Source organism: Lepus europaeus, chromosome 18 (genome assembly GCF_033115175.1).
Source record: "Lepus europaeus isolate LE1 chromosome 18, mLepTim1.pri, whole genome shotgun sequence".
Taxonomy (NCBI): domain Eukaryota; kingdom Metazoa; phylum Chordata; class Mammalia; order Lagomorpha; family Leporidae; genus Lepus; species Lepus europaeus.
Window position 1 is genome coordinate 36885013 of NC_084844.1, and position 14540 is coordinate 36899552.

Below are 14540 nucleotides of genomic sequence, written 5' to 3' on the forward strand. Positions count from 1 at the left end.
TTCCAGGTCTGTGAAGAGGAATAGGCCCCTACAAGGCATGATTTTTCTCTAACGTGTGTGCATTCAAAGCCCATTATTGCCCATCTGTTCAGATTCACCTGCTGGGGATCCCCTCCTTTGGGCCACACATCTTTGGTCAATGTTCATCAGGGCTGGAGTGAGGTGAGTGAGGACCCTAGGGCACAACACTCAAGGAGCACTGCTCTTAGGGTTGAAACGTGCAAGCTAGCACTGATGTGACCCTCCTCCCCTCCCTGTCCTGCCTTCACTCCAAGCATTGAGCTCCAGAGGACAGAGATTGTGACTTCAAATCTCAGGGGTCCCTAGAGCCTGGGCAATGCAGGACTCTAAGCTGGTGCTCAGCACATATTTGTCAGTCAGCGTTGTGGCACAGCAGGTTAAGCTGTGGCTTGAGATGTTGGCAGCCCATACAGGGTGCTGGTTCAAGTTCCTGCTACTCTGCTTCCAATCTGGCTGTCTGCCAATGTGTCTGGGAAGGCAGCAGATGATGGCACAAGTGCTTGGTGGTAGTAAAATGGTGCAGTCTTATCTGTGGCGTGATCTACGCTCCAGACACCATCCTTGGCTCTAGCCCAAGCCGCCGTTACTGGAAGCCAGGTGGCCACATGGCCCAACCACAAGTGTCAGCCCCACCCCCACCCTAACGGGATTTGCTGCTCCTAGTTCCCTGCTCCCTGCAAAGGTATAATAGGACCTGCTTCCTGTACACATGCCCTCTCTCCTGATATCTCTCTCCCCTCCCTCCCCCCCCTCCCCCTCTCTGCCAGGAACCAGGTGCTTCTTCTCAGTCTCCCATGTAGGTGCAGGGATCCAAGGAGTTGGGCCATCTTCTACTGCTTTCCCAGGCCATAGCAGAGAGCTGGATTGGAAGAGGAGCAGCCGGGACTAGAACCGGAGCCCATATGGGATGCTGGCGTCGCAGGTGGGGGATTAACCTGCTGTGCCATGGCACCAGCCCTGCTTGCTATGTTTTTATTTGCTATTGTCAGTAAGCAATCTGGGAAGCCTGACTTGCTCCCTCATTTCTCTGTTCTAAGCCTGTCTTGTTCCCTCATGTCTCTATCCTCTTCGATGTGGGAAACTGACTCTATACTGAAGGACTCTCCAGGATATACAGTTTCATCTTTAGGCTTTATAAAAGGGATGGCTAACATTTTTCTGTAGTAATAGCATAGCCAAGATGAGAGCTTAAATTATAATTTCACAGCTAGATTTACTTCGTCATGGGCACAGCAAACAGGCAAAACCTCCCTTTCAGGCCAAACAAAGGGAGAGAAAGCTTTCCCCAGGGGCATTGTCTACCTCACAGAAAAACTACTATCAGATCATGACTAGAGACTTGCAGTTTAGGCCACCGTGGGACTTGAGCACCCTCTTGACTTACATCCTCTTAAAGGTTTCCTCCAGTCTGCTTTAACAAAACCAGGAGGAAGAGAAAGCTAGGCATCAGAAGCAATGCAAAGATAGGTGGCAGGCCAACTAATGGCTGCTTTACACAGTGATCTGCCATCAAGGAGACCCCACAGGCCAGTCCACTGCGGTGTATTTCAATATGCGAAGCCAGGGCTTCAGCAGAAGTCAGCTTATGAAGAGCTGTGGCAGCTCTGCCAGCCAAGAGTTGGATCACTGGAAACGGAACTGCCCTGGAGTCGAAGGACGCCCAGGTCAGAGCCATGGATCTTGCTGGTTCTAAGCGGAAGAGCCCTTTGGCCCAGCTTCCAAAGTGACCACTGCTGCTGCGGGGATGGCCAAGTAGGGTCAGCAACATTGCAGACAGAACTATAACTATAACTGCCACCTGTTTTTACATGGCCAGCTCTCCTCCCAGGCCAGCTAGATAATGGAAGTCAACAGAGTGCCTTCCCCAAGGAGGTTCACACCTCCCTTAGGATGTACCCCTTTGGCCGGCGCCATGGCTCACTTGGCTAATCCTCCGCCTGCGGTGCCGGTACCCCAGGTTCTAGTCCCGGTTGCTCCTCTTCCAGTCCAGCTCTCTGCTGTGGCCCGGAAAGGCAGTGGAGGATGGCCCAAGTGCTTGGGTCCCTGCATCCGCATGGGAGACCAGGAGAAACACCTGGCACCTGGCTTCGGATCGGCGTAGTGTGCTGGCCGTAGCAGCCATTTGGAGGGTGAACCAATGGAAAAGGAAAACCTTTCTCTCTGTCTTTCTCTCTTTAACTCTGCCTGTCAAAAAAATAAATAAAAATAAATTTAAAAAAAGGATGTACCCCTTGTGGAAAGACAGCTAGGCCTGGGTCTCATAACTGGCAAGGCCTTAAGGCCCACCTGATTATCATCAGGCCCCTTCTGCCAGTTTCTGTTTGCCTCTTAATCAGAAAACTTATTCCTGATGTAGACAGCAGCTCGCCTAGGTCCTCGACTGATGACTCTGTCCTTTGCTCTAGGCCCTGTCTAGCCCATTGGGGCCTCATACTTTTGTAATCACAGCCTCCACTCTTACAGCAATGGCTCTACTCCCAACATGTGTGTTTTGATGGTCCCCTCCCCCACTTAACGTCATCTGCTTGTTCATAATTTTTGCTACAGACAAACCCCTCTACCCACAAGAGACGAGCGACCTTTCTCCCAGTCGTGGCTGGGATCAGCTTCACAGCCTCCCTCTTCTCAATAGTGATCTCAGGAGCAGCTTTGGGCCACAGGGTGATCTCAACCAACTGACTCCAAACAACTCCAACAGTTACAAGAGGAGGTCACTGGGTCCATTGAGACCTCAGCTGATGCCATCGAGGTCTCCAAAGCCACATCACCTCACTAACAGGCGTGGTGCTGTGGAAAGATGGGCCTAGACAGTGTTGTTGTTATGTAAACCAATGAGGCCAGGTAAAACCACGTCCATCTGATAGTCTACACCAGAGTCCAGAGACCTCCCCTCCCTCCATCTCCTCTCCTCTATGCAATCCTCTCATTACTTGGTTGATGTCACTCTTAGGACCATTGGCTGCTATTCTCACCCTGTCTTTTCTACTATCTTGTCTGTTTAAGTGTTTACAAGAGGCGATAACAGAACAAACCAAAGCCTTCACCAACCAGTCAACCAAATGCTGCTCCAGGGATATACTCGGCTCCCCACCCAGGAGACTGTGGCTTGAGACACTGCCCCATGTCAGCAGGAGGCAGCTCTAAAGACAGATCATCATCCCTCCACCCCTCCTGGACTTTTGGGGCTGATGTAATCCCATACAACACTTGCTTGATAAAAAACAAAAGGGTGGAATCTTAGTAAAATGGCACAGTCTTAGCTGTGGCACAATCTACGCTCTAGACACCATCCTCGGCTCTAGCCCCCACCCCCATTGCTAGAAGCCAGCATGACCCCACGGCCCAACCACAGATGCTCCTAGTTCCCTGCCTCCTGCACACATGCCCTCTCTCCTGTTATCTCTCCCTCTCTCTCTCCTCTCCCCTCTCCTACCTTCCCCTTCCCTCTAGCTTCCCCCACCCAACAATAAACCTTTCCTCTAACCTAGGTGTTCGGTGTGTTTTGTGGTGGCCTTACACTTGGGCCCCTGCACCCATGTGTAAGACCTGGATGCAGCTCCCGGCCCCAGCCTGGCCCAGCCCTGCCTGTTGCAGGCATTTGGGAAGTGAACCAGTGGGTGGGAAACCTCTCTCTTCCTCTCTCCATCACTCTTTCAAATAGATTAACTTAAAAACCATTGGGCCGCCAGCGCCGTGGCTCAACAGGCTAATCCTCCGCCTAGCGGCGCTGGCACACCAGGTTCTAGTCCCGGTCGGGGCACCGGGTTCTGTCCCGGTTGCCCCTCTTCCAGGCCAGCTCTCTGCTATGGCCTGGGAGTGCAGTGGAGGATGGCCCAAGTGCTTGGGCCCTGCACCCCCACGGGAGACCAGGAGAAGCACCTGGCTCCTGGCTTTGGATCAGGGCGGTGCGCCGGCCGCAGCATGCCAGCTGCGGCGGCCATTGGAGGGTGAACCAACGGCAAAAGGAAGACCTTTCTCTCTGTCTCTCTCTCTCACTGTCCACTCTGCCTGTCAAAAACAAACAAACAAAAAAACCCATTGGGCCAGAGCTGTGGTGTAGTAGTAGGGGAAACCTGTCTGCAGTGCCAGCATCACACACATCACACATGAACACCGGTTCATGTCCCCACTGCTCTTCTTCCGATCCAACTCCCTGCTTATTGCTTAGGAAAGGAGTAGAAGATGGTCCAAATCCTTGGGTCCCTGCACCCATGTGGGAGCCCTGGAAAAGCTCTTGGGTCCTGGCTTCAGATAGGCCTAGCTCCAGCCATTGTGGTCATTTGGGGAGTGAACCAGTGGATGGAAGACCACCCCCCCTTCTCAAATATATAAATTTTTTTAAATTAATTAAATTTTTTTTTTTGACAGGCAGAGTGGACAGAGAGAGAGACAGAGAGAAAGGTCTTCCTTTTTGCCGTTGGTTCACCCTCCAATGGCTGCTGCGGCCGGCGCACCGCGCTGATCCGAAGCCAGGAGCCAGGTGCTTCTCCTGGTCTCCCATGGGGTGCAGGGCCCAAGCACTTGGGCCATCCTCCACTGCACTCCCTGGCCACAGCAGAGAGCTGGCCTGGAAGAGGAGCAACCAGGATAGAATCCGGTGCCCCAACCGGGACTAGAACCTGGTGTGCCGGCGCCGCAAAGTGGAGGATTAGCCTAGTGAGCCACGGCGCCGGCTCAAATACATAATTTAAAATTTTTTTTTTTTAAAACACATTTGTCTGGTCATCCCCCATCTTTCCTCAAGGGAAAATGGCGTAGGTGGGGAAGGGCAGGTGCCTGTGCAGCACGTGGTCCCACCGATGCTGGTTTGCCCGGAATCTGGACTTCTCATTTGTCTGAACTAAACTGATGAACGGATGAGGGGGGTGGGGAAAACTCAGAGCCCCTGCAGGATTCAGAAAGCTCCAGCTGGAAGGTAAAGGAAGCTTGATCTCCCGGGTTCTGCCCACTTGCGGAACAGATCTGGAAGGTGGCGGACTTGTTCCACGTCGCACAGCCACAGAGACCGGACTTCACCTGGCAATGGCCCCGTGGCTTAGCGGGTAAAGCCACGGCCTACAGTGCAGACATCCCATATGGACGCCGGTTTGAGTCCTGGCTGCTCCACTTCCAATCCAGCGCTCTGCTATGGCCTGGGAAAGCAGTAGAAGATGGCCCAAGGGCATGGGCCCCTGCACCCATGTGGGAGACCTGGAGGAAGCTCCTGGCTCCTGGCTTTGGATCAGCACAGCTCTGGCTTTTTTGGCCAATTAGAGAGTGAACCAGCAGGTGTAAAACCTCTTTCTCTCTCTGCCTCTCTTTCTCTCTGTGTAACTCTTTCAAATAAATAAATCTAAAAAAAGAGAAGAGAAGAGAAGAGAAGAGAAGAGAAGAGAAGAGAAGAGAAGAGAAGAGAAGAGAAGAGAAGAGAAGAGAAGAGAAAAGAAAAAGAAAACCCAACTTGATCAGGACAACCCTCAGGTTCCAGACACACATCGAGTGTATCGGCGCTCGTGTAACCGGGCCTGGATCCGCGAGCAGGAGCAATCCATTGCTTTTGCCTGTGCGTGCTGAGCGCTGATTGGTCCTGGTTTAGGAACCGGAAGAGAGCGTGCGCGAGGGGCCCGCGGAGGGAGAACCAGTCTCGGGGAGGCCATGGCGTCGCTGAGGTGTAGCACCGTGGTCTGCGTGATCTGCCTGGAGAAGCCCAAATACCGCTGCCCGTCCTGCCGCGTGCCCTAGTGAGCGGGGAGGCGGGGAGGGTGGGGCCGGGGGGATGCGTGTTCAGGCGTCGGCGGGAGGGCCGCTGGGAGGGGGGGGGGGGGCGGCCCTGTTGCTGATGCCCCTGTGTCTCTGTCACAGCTGCTCCCTGGCCTGCTTCCGAACTCACAAAGGTAAGCGCCTAGTCCTGCCGGCTCGTCGCGGGTCCCTGGCGTCCTCGGGCTTCCTCCCGCAGGGTGGCGGGGACCCCGGGGACGCTCGTGTCCTGGCCGCCTCGCTGGGTGCGGGACTGCCGCTTGTAGTTGTCTCCCCGGGTCCCGAACGACCACAAACCTGCTACCCTGCCTCGCGTGCGCTTGCCGTCTTCCTCTCTCCCCCTTTTTCTTTAAAAGTAGGCGACTCCTTGCGCTGCCAGTTCCCCTCGCTACTTCGCGGGCTCCGCGTTCTGGGGTGGCTCCTCACCGCTTTCTCTTTTAAGTGTTAGCAACAACGGCGGAGGCCTGTTTACAGTATACAGAAAGCCCTAAGCCTGTCAAGAGTAAAGAAAACCTCAAGACCTGTATATTATAGGAGCGGTTTTTTTTTTTTTTTGACGGTTGAAAAGTGTTTACCTGTGTGTATAAACCCTCAAATACATTTAGATATGCGCTTAACAAATTCGTAAATACTGTGTCTTTAAAATGCGTGATTATGAAACAGGTGTGTGCCAGAAAATAACTGTTGTTGCTGGCTGCTGTTTTATAGTTGAATGGTTTTTCTCTTTTTATTTTTATTTTTGGTTTTTTATTAGAAAGGGTTACCAAGAGAGGAGGAGAGGGAGAGAGAGAGACAGCTTCCATCCACTGGTTCACTCCCCAGGTGGCTGCAATGACCAGGGCTGGGCCATGTCGAAGTCAGGAGCCCAGAGCTGCTTCTGGGTGTCCCACGTGGGTGCAGGGGCCCAACACTTGGAACATCTTTTACTGCTTTCCCAGGTGTATTAGCAGGGAGCTGGATTGGAAGTGGAACAGCAGGGTCTGGAACCTGGCGCCCACATAGGATGCTGGCATTGCATGTGGAAGCTTAACTTGGTATGCCACAACGCCGGCCCCTGATTTTCCTCTTTTAACGTTAGTTATGTGTTTTCTGAAAGTACTATTATATATTTAATTAAAAAATAATTTATTTGAAAGGCAACATTACAGGAGAAACAGAGAGAAAGAGGTCTTCCAACTCTTGGTTCACTCCCCAGATGGCCACAACAGCCAATGCTGCAGGCTGAAGCCAGGAGCTAGGAGTTCCATCTTGGTTTTCCATGTGGGAGGGAGGGGCCCAAATACTCAGGCCATCTTCTGGACTTTCCTAGGCACATTAGCAGGAAGCTGCATTGGAAGTAGAGTAGCTGGAACCCTATACATTTAATTTTTAAAAGTTTCAAGTGTTTTCGAAAGTAAAACTCATTAGGCTTAATGAGTTTTAGAGAATTCTACTTCCCAATAAAAGTTATGGTTAAAAGTTGGGTGTTGGGGCTGGTGTTGTGGTGCAGCAGGTTAAGCCACTGCTTGCAAGCCGGCATCTCATACGTGAGTACTGGCTTGAGTCCTGGATGTTCTGTTTGCAATCTAGCGCCTTGCCAATGTGCCTGGGAAAACAGTGGGCCCCTGCCACTCATGGGAGACTCAGGTGGAGTTGTAGGCTCCTGGCTCCACCCTGAACCAGCCTGGCCATCACGGCCATTTGGGGAGTGAACCAATTTCTCCCTCTTTCTTTTGGTGTGCCTTTCAAATAAATAAGTAAATCTTTACCAAAAAAATTGATATTTCCTTATGTTTGTTGTCACAGTGGCTGACTTAGGGTTGGTAGTACTGCTGGTAGCTGGTATTGGGCTCAGATGTATATTCTGCCCTGTGAGACTGTCCCAGACCACTACAGACATCGCCCTCAATACCAGTAGTGTCCTTGCTAAGAGACGTTCGTTTGGAGAGGAACTTCTGTGTCTGGCATTTCACTGGCTTCCCCTCTGTGGCCCCAGCAGCCAGCTGGCAGTTGCTCATCACCATGTCCTCGTATCCGACCCACTGCTTTCGAGCATCTTGCCAAGGCATAGCCCTTTCCCGCTGCCGGGAATGCTTGTTTTCCCACCTCCTGGAGTCCTCTTGGTCTTGTGTCCTGGCTTTCTTGGGGGACCTGGTCCAACCCCTTCCTCTCTGTCTCTAGTGGTCATCTCGCCTGGGAGCAGTGACTTTCGTCTGTTTTCCCAGTGGCACAGGTATGTCTGGAACTGCAGGGACAGTCAGTTGATGCTGGTTGAAGTCAGTGTGCCACTCCCTCGGGTGAAAGCCCTGCAGATTAGGCAGGGACGGATGGGGACAAGCCTTGGAGTGCAGGAGCCCTGCTTCCTCTGTGCTTCTCCCAGACTTAGGTCGCTCATGAGCCTCCTTATCCTGCCCCGCTCGGTGAGCGCCACTTCCTCTGCGTCTCTTTCTCAGATACATGCTTCCCACCTAGCAGCTGGCTTGGTGGCAAGGTGCAGGCTTCTCACCGAAGTGGAGGGGCTGTGTGTCTGAGATCTTTCTCTTTCAGAGCAGTGCAACCCTGAAACTCGTCCTGTTGAGAAAAAAAGATCAGCTGTCTCTGCCAAAACTACGAAGCCGGTGGAAAACCAAGGTGGGTTGGTTGACTTCAGACAGACCAACCAGGCAGGGTTTCACCTAGGATAAGTGGAACAGAAAGAGGAGATGAGGCTGGGCAGGGGGAGTGGAGAAGGGTGGCTTCATTATGTAGCACCAGCCTCCTTAGGAGGATCCAGCTTCCTGCTGATGTGCCTGGGAAAGCAGCAGTAGGGCGTGTTGTCACAGGTGGCGTTGGGAGAGCAGCCAAGCATCATTTAGAAAACCAAGGGCAGTGCATTGGTTTGGGGTATGGGGTGGGCCCTGGTGGCAGGAACCTTTAAAAAAAAAAAAAAGACTATTTTTGTTTATTTGAAATGCAGATTGACAGGGAGATGGAGAGATAGAGATATTCCACCTGCTGGTTTACTCCCAAAGTGGCCGCAGAGGCCGAGGCTGGACTGGCTGAAGTCAGTAGCCTGGAACTCCCATCTGGGTCTTCCATGCAGGTGGCAGGGGCACTGCTTTCCCAAATGGATTAGCAAGGAGCTGGATTGGAAGTGGATCAATTAATGGCTTTGCAGGTGATAGCTTAACCTGCTGTGCCACAGTGCCAGTCCCAGGAACCTTTATTCACTGCTCTGGGTCTCCCTCCCCGAGCCTGGCAGGGGCTGTCAGTTCACCTGAGTTAGGTCCACATCAGGCCGCGTCCTTGGGCCTGGGTCAGCTCATTACTGCTGGGGGCTTCCCAGAGCTTAAAGCACACGCAGACCATCAACCCATCCAGCCAGTGTTTGTGGGTTTTTTTGTTTTTTGTTTTTTAGATTTATTTTTTATTTATTTGAAAGGCAGAGTTAATAAAGAGGGAGAGAGAGTTCTTTCATCTGCTGGTTTACTTCCTAGATGACCACAGCAGCTGGGGCTGTTGCATGCTGAAATCAGGAGCCCAGAACTTCATCTGGGTCTCCCACACATGGGTGCAGGGGCCCAAGCACTGGGGCTGTCTCTGCTTTCCCAGACACATCAGCGGGGAGCTGGATCAGAAGTAGAGCTATAGGATGCTGTGTCACAGGTGGCTGCTTAACCCTCTGTGCCACATGCCAGTCCCAGCAGTGTTTAATGCTTCCTGAGAGTCTGGCATTGCACCAGCCTCTGAAAGCAGCCCCTCCGGTTCTGCCAAAGAGGTACTGAACATTCACAGTGCAGGGATAGTCCATTTCTGTCCTTGAGGAAACTTACAGGTTGAGTTCAGGCAGTGCTGGCAATTTCTGTCCATGCTCAAGGCACAAAGGATCCTGTTCAGCAATGCTGAATGGTTTGTTTATTGGCCTGTCACAGTACTGGAGAGGTGGTTTGCGGAGATTTGGGAAACCAGGCTCCAAGCCCAAAGACCACAGGGAATATTAGGTATTGTGGTGGAGTGGGTGGAGCTGCTGCTTGTGATGCCAGGATCCCATATTGGAGCACCAGTTCCAGTCTTGGTTGCTGTGCTTTCACTTCAGCTCCCTGCCAGTGCACATGGGAAAGCAGAAGTTGGCCCAGGTTCTTGGGCTCCTGCCACCCTCATGGGGCACCTGGAGGGAATTCTGTCTGCCTGGCCCAGATGTGGCTGTTAGGGCCATTTGGGGAGTGAATCAGCAGATGGAAGATCTGTCCCTGTTGCTCTCCCTTTCAAATAAATAAATTTTAAAAGGGGAGAGAAGGGGTGGGGAGCTGGTGCTGTGGCTTAGCTTGTAAAACCGCCACCTGCAACACCAGCATCCCATATGGGTGCTAGTTGAGTCTACGTGGGAAACCCAGAGGAAGCTTCTGGCTTCAGCCTGGCCCTGCTCTAGCCATTGCAGCTGTTTGGGAAGTGAACTAGAAGGTGGAAGATCTCTGTCTCTCCCTGCCTGTCCCTCTGTATCTCTGCCTTTCAAATAAATTAAAATCTTTTTAAAAAATAATCAGTTTTTTCACTAATTTTATAAAAAGGTAGTGTTAATATTATTATGAATTTGAGAAGATTTTTTGATTGTGAGGGTATTTCAGGGCCAGCGCCATGGCTCACTTGGTTAATCCTCTGCCTGCGGCGCCGGCATCCCATATAGGCCCGGAGTTCTAGTCCCGGTTGCTCCTCTTTTTTTTCCTCTTTTTTTTTTTTTTTGACAGGCAGAGTGGATAGTGAGAGAGAGAGAGAGACAGAGACAGAGAGAAAGATCTTCCTTTTTGCCGTTGGTTCACCCTCCAATGGCCGCCGCGGCCGGCGCATCTCGCCGATCCAAAGCCAGGAGCCAGGTGCTTCTCCTGGTCTCCCATGCGGGTGCAGGGCCCAAGGACCTGGGCCATCCTCCACTGCCTTCCCGGGCCATAGCAGAGAGCTGGCCTGTAAGAGGGGCAACTGGGATAGAATCCGGCGCCCCAACCGGGACTAGAACCCCGTGTGCTGGCGCCGCAAGGCAGAGGATTAGCCTGTTAAGCCACGGGGCCAGCCTCTAGTCCCGGTTGCTCCTCTTCCAGTCCAGCTCTCTGCTGTGGCCCAGGAGGGCAGTAGAGGATGGCCCAAGTACTTGGGCCCTTGTACCCGCATGGGAGACCAGGAGGAAGCACCTAGCTCCTGGCTTCGGATCAGCGCAGCACTGGCCATCGCGGCCATTTGGGGAGTGAACCAACAGAAGGAAGACCTTTCTCTCTCTCTAACTCTACCTGTCAAGTAAAAAAAAAAAAAAAAAAAAACCAACTAATTTCAAAGTTTGTGGAACAGTGAAATTAAAAGATATTTTGGTGCAAAGAAAATTCTGAAATGCATGCATAGTATTTCCATAATGCTCAAAAATTTTAAAAACTTTTAAAAAACCATTATTTATTTGAAAGAGTGCTGAATCTTCCATCTGCTGGTTCATTCCCTAGAAGGCTGTGATGATAGGGCTGGGCCAGGCTGGAGCCAGGAGTCAGCAGCTTAATTTGGGTCTCCCACGTGGGTGCAGGGGACCAAACACTTGAGCCATCCTCTGCTGCTTTTCTCAGAATCAGAACAGAACAGCCATATGGTGCCCATATGAGATGCTGGTGTTGTAGGCAGTGGCTTAATTTGCTGAGCCACAACACTGGCCCCTTGTTTTTCTTTTTAAAATAATTATTTATTTGAAAGGAGAGAGAGATATCTCTTGTACTGGCTCATTCTCCAGAGGACCACAACAGCTGGTTCTGGGCAGACCAAAACCAGGAGCCAGGGACTTAATCCAAGTCTCCCATATACATGGCAGGGACCTAACCACATGAGCTGTCACCTTCTTCCCAGATGTGCATTGGCAGGAAGCTGGAATCAGGAACAGAGCCAGGACTTGAATGGCGTTGTTCAGTAAGAGGCAGGCATCCACGCGGTGTCTTGAGTGCTGTGCCAGGTGCCTTCCCCTCTATGAGCTTTCTGAAGCCCCTCGTGTAGCTACTTTAATCCCCCTTTCATGTCACAGTGTTCCCGAACATTTTTGTGGGAAAGTTTTGTTAAATACTTATTTGAAAGGCACATCAAAGAGAGGGAGACACAGATCTACATGCTGCTTCATTGCCAAATTGTCACAACAGCTAGGGGTGGGGTGGGCTAGGCTGAAGCCAAGAGCTCCATCCTGGTCTGCTTTATGGGTAACAAGTGCCTAAGTAATTGGGCCATCATCTGCTGCCTCCATAGGCACATTAGCAGGAAGTTGGAACAGTGGAGCCAATGGGCCTTGAACCTGGTATCATAAATGACAGCTTAACCTGCTGTGCCAGAATGCAAGCCCCTGTGTTTTTACCTGTTGGCAGTGGGTCAAATCTTATACATCATAATTTGTTGATTATGTTCTGTATTCCTTAGGTAATGATGACTCCGTAGCTGATTTTCTGAATAGTGATGAAGAGGAAGACAGAGTTTCTTTGCAGAATTTAAGGAATTTAGGTAAGTCTGTGCCATGTTTATTTCTTTGTCAAGCATTGAGATACATTTCCTCTGTTATATGCAGTATGATTTTTCAAAAGTTATTAAGTGGAGGACCCTTCTAAAGGATTTTTGGCTTCCCAGGGGGCCATGTTTTCTTTTTTAAAGATTTATGTATTTGAAAGGCAGCGTTAGAGACAGAGGCAGGGAGAGAGAGATCTTCCATCTGCTGGTTCACTCCCCAAATGGCCACAATGGCTGGAGCTGGCCCATTCCAAAGCCAGGAGCCTCATCTGGGTTTCCCATGTGGATGCAGAGGCCTAGGCACTTTGGCTGTCTACCACTGCTTTCCCAGGCACATTAGCAGGGAGCTGGATTGGAAGTGGAGCAGCTGGGATGCAAACCAGCACCTGTGTGGGATGTTGGTGCCACAAATGGCAGCTTTGCCTGCTATGCCACAGTGCTGGCCCCACTCATTTTAAGGAATGTATCTTTTAGACCCTGAACCATAGGGCAGGGACTTGTATTCCATGCCTGCAGTCCAGTCCTTACTGCAGATAGACCGTAAGATTTGCCTTGTTAGGAAGACACAGGTGCAAATAATACACCTTGTGGTAGCACCATTTGGTCAATACTTTTAGTAGTTATGTATATAGTTAGTGGACTAATGCAGTTCCTAAAATTGGGCATTATTGTCAACTTTCCAAAAAATTTCATAGAATTTGGCTGAAAGTTGCTTGTACATAGTCCCTTAGCAGTGACTAGTTCGGCTGAGGTTCACAGCTCAGCTGTGAACAATTTCATCACCTATAAAGTACCGGCAGGTGGTGTTCTGCCCTGCTGTATCCGTGCTTAGACATCAGTATGTGGTGTAACTGTGCTCACCACCCAGAATCTTTATACCAAGTTTCTCTGTGCATGTAGTTGAAATGGCATGGAGTTACAATATTTATAGAGAGTTCAGGGTAACAGGAATCTGTTACTGCATTTAACTTGGAAATCATTTACTATGCTATACTCACCTTGTTTACATGTGAAGCATTAGGGTTAGTTTGTGAGTATAAAGGGGATATGACATTAGACTTAAATTCAGATTGGCTTTTTTGTTAAGGGGAATCTGCTACGTTAAGAAGCTTACTGCTGAATCCACACCTGAGACAGCTGATCATCAGCCTTGATCAGGGGGACGACAAAGCCAAGCTCATGAGAGACTACATGCAGGAGCCCCTGTTTGTGGAATTTGCCGACTGCTGTTTAAGAATTGTGGAGCCATCCCTCAAAGAAGATTCTTAAAATGGATTTATGTGCTGTGTGACTGCCAAACAACCAGCGAGTGAGGGGCTCTGAACAAGGCAGGGACCGGCAGGACTCAGATGGCTGAGGTGGGCTACGAAGCTGCCTGGGCTCATGCTTCAGCCACATGGTGCGTATGAGTGGCAGATCCTTTATATTTATAAAGGGAAAACTCAACATTCAGATGGTGGTTTTAAAATGTTTTATTTTTGGTGTACAGTTGTGATAGACATCAGTGGTATCATTGATCAAATTTTACACCTACTGAGGTGAAAAACTTGAGCAGTATTATTAAATAACATGATATAGTGATTCTTACATGTTACGTTCATTGTCCTTGATTTTTAATGTGTTTGAAATTAAATAAGTGATCTTATTAAATACTAAGATTTCATTCCTTTTTAAAAGGAACAGAAATGCAAAATTGTCCCCTGCCCACTTGAGGCTGGCTTAGTTTTCTTCAAAAGTGCCCGTAGAGAATGAAGTGCCCCTGTGTAGAGACGGCCATGGCCGAGTTTAATTTCTGAAGGTAGTGAAACATGAGGTTGGCTGTGGCCCTAGTCCTGTAACCACCAGCCTGACTCCCTGCCACTGCCTGAACTGGAGCTGCCGCTTGCATGTGTGAATAGTTTGGCAACTGCATGTGGATTAAGTATCTTTGGCAAGGCAGTTGGCAGGAAATGGCTCTGTAGAAACAAAGGAAACAAGGATCACCTGGCCAGGTGAGGGTAGAGGATGAGAAGGTCACTTGTGGATCAGCCTGTGTTTCTCCAGCAGAATCTGATTAAAGCCAGTAACACTGTAGGGCGAAGGTTCAGGGCAGATGTCAGCGTGGCGCAGTGGAGACTTCCTGCAGTGAAACTTTATCGGGCCCTGGCGGTAGGGAGAGAGGCCTGAGAGCAAGTGCTTAACCCCAGCTCTAGTGAATGCTAGAAAAGCAGGGAGGTGTGGACAAGTGTGAGAGCAGTAACAGTAGTAATTTAACGTGCTTTTTTACCCTTATTCTAGAACTCCGAAGCAGTGTTAAACAGGAAGTATTCCAT

The 14540-nt window shown here is 50.4% G+C and overlaps 2 protein-coding genes across 10 annotated transcripts in view; one reads left to right on the forward strand and one right to left on the reverse strand.

Moving 5' to 3' along the window:
• Positions 1 to 5605: 5605 nt before the first annotated feature.
• Positions 5606 to 13815, forward strand: ZNHIT3 (zinc finger HIT-type containing 3). Of its 2 annotated transcripts, none has more exons than XM_062216279.1 (5): positions 5606 to 5741; positions 5863 to 5894; positions 8284 to 8367; positions 12145 to 12225; positions 13316 to 13815. In XM_062216279.1, exons 1-5 carry the CDS (start codon positions 5656 to 5658, stop codon positions 13495 to 13497), a joined length of 465 nt encoding a protein of 154 aa, XP_062072263.1. In that variant the 5' UTR covers positions 5606 to 5655; the 3' UTR covers positions 13498 to 13815. The 2 variants fall into 2 exon arrangements, with proteins under 2 accessions (XP_062072263.1, XP_062072264.1); XM_062216280.1 differs by lacking the exons at positions 5606 to 5741; positions 5863 to 5894 and adding exons at positions 6759 to 6791; positions 7918 to 7969.
• The window catches only part of MYO19 (myosin XIX), a 51027-nt gene continuing 50172 nt past the window's right edge, over positions 13686 to 14540 (reverse strand). For all 8 annotated transcript variants that reach the window (XM_062216270.1, XM_062216275.1, XM_062216274.1 and 5 more), the window contains one exon: positions 13686 to 14370. In XM_062216270.1, coding sequence (XP_062072254.1) covers positions 14242 to 14370 — 129 coding nt within the window. In that variant the 3' untranslated portion in view covers positions 13686 to 14241. The remainder of the gene's footprint in view (positions 14371 to 14540) is intronic.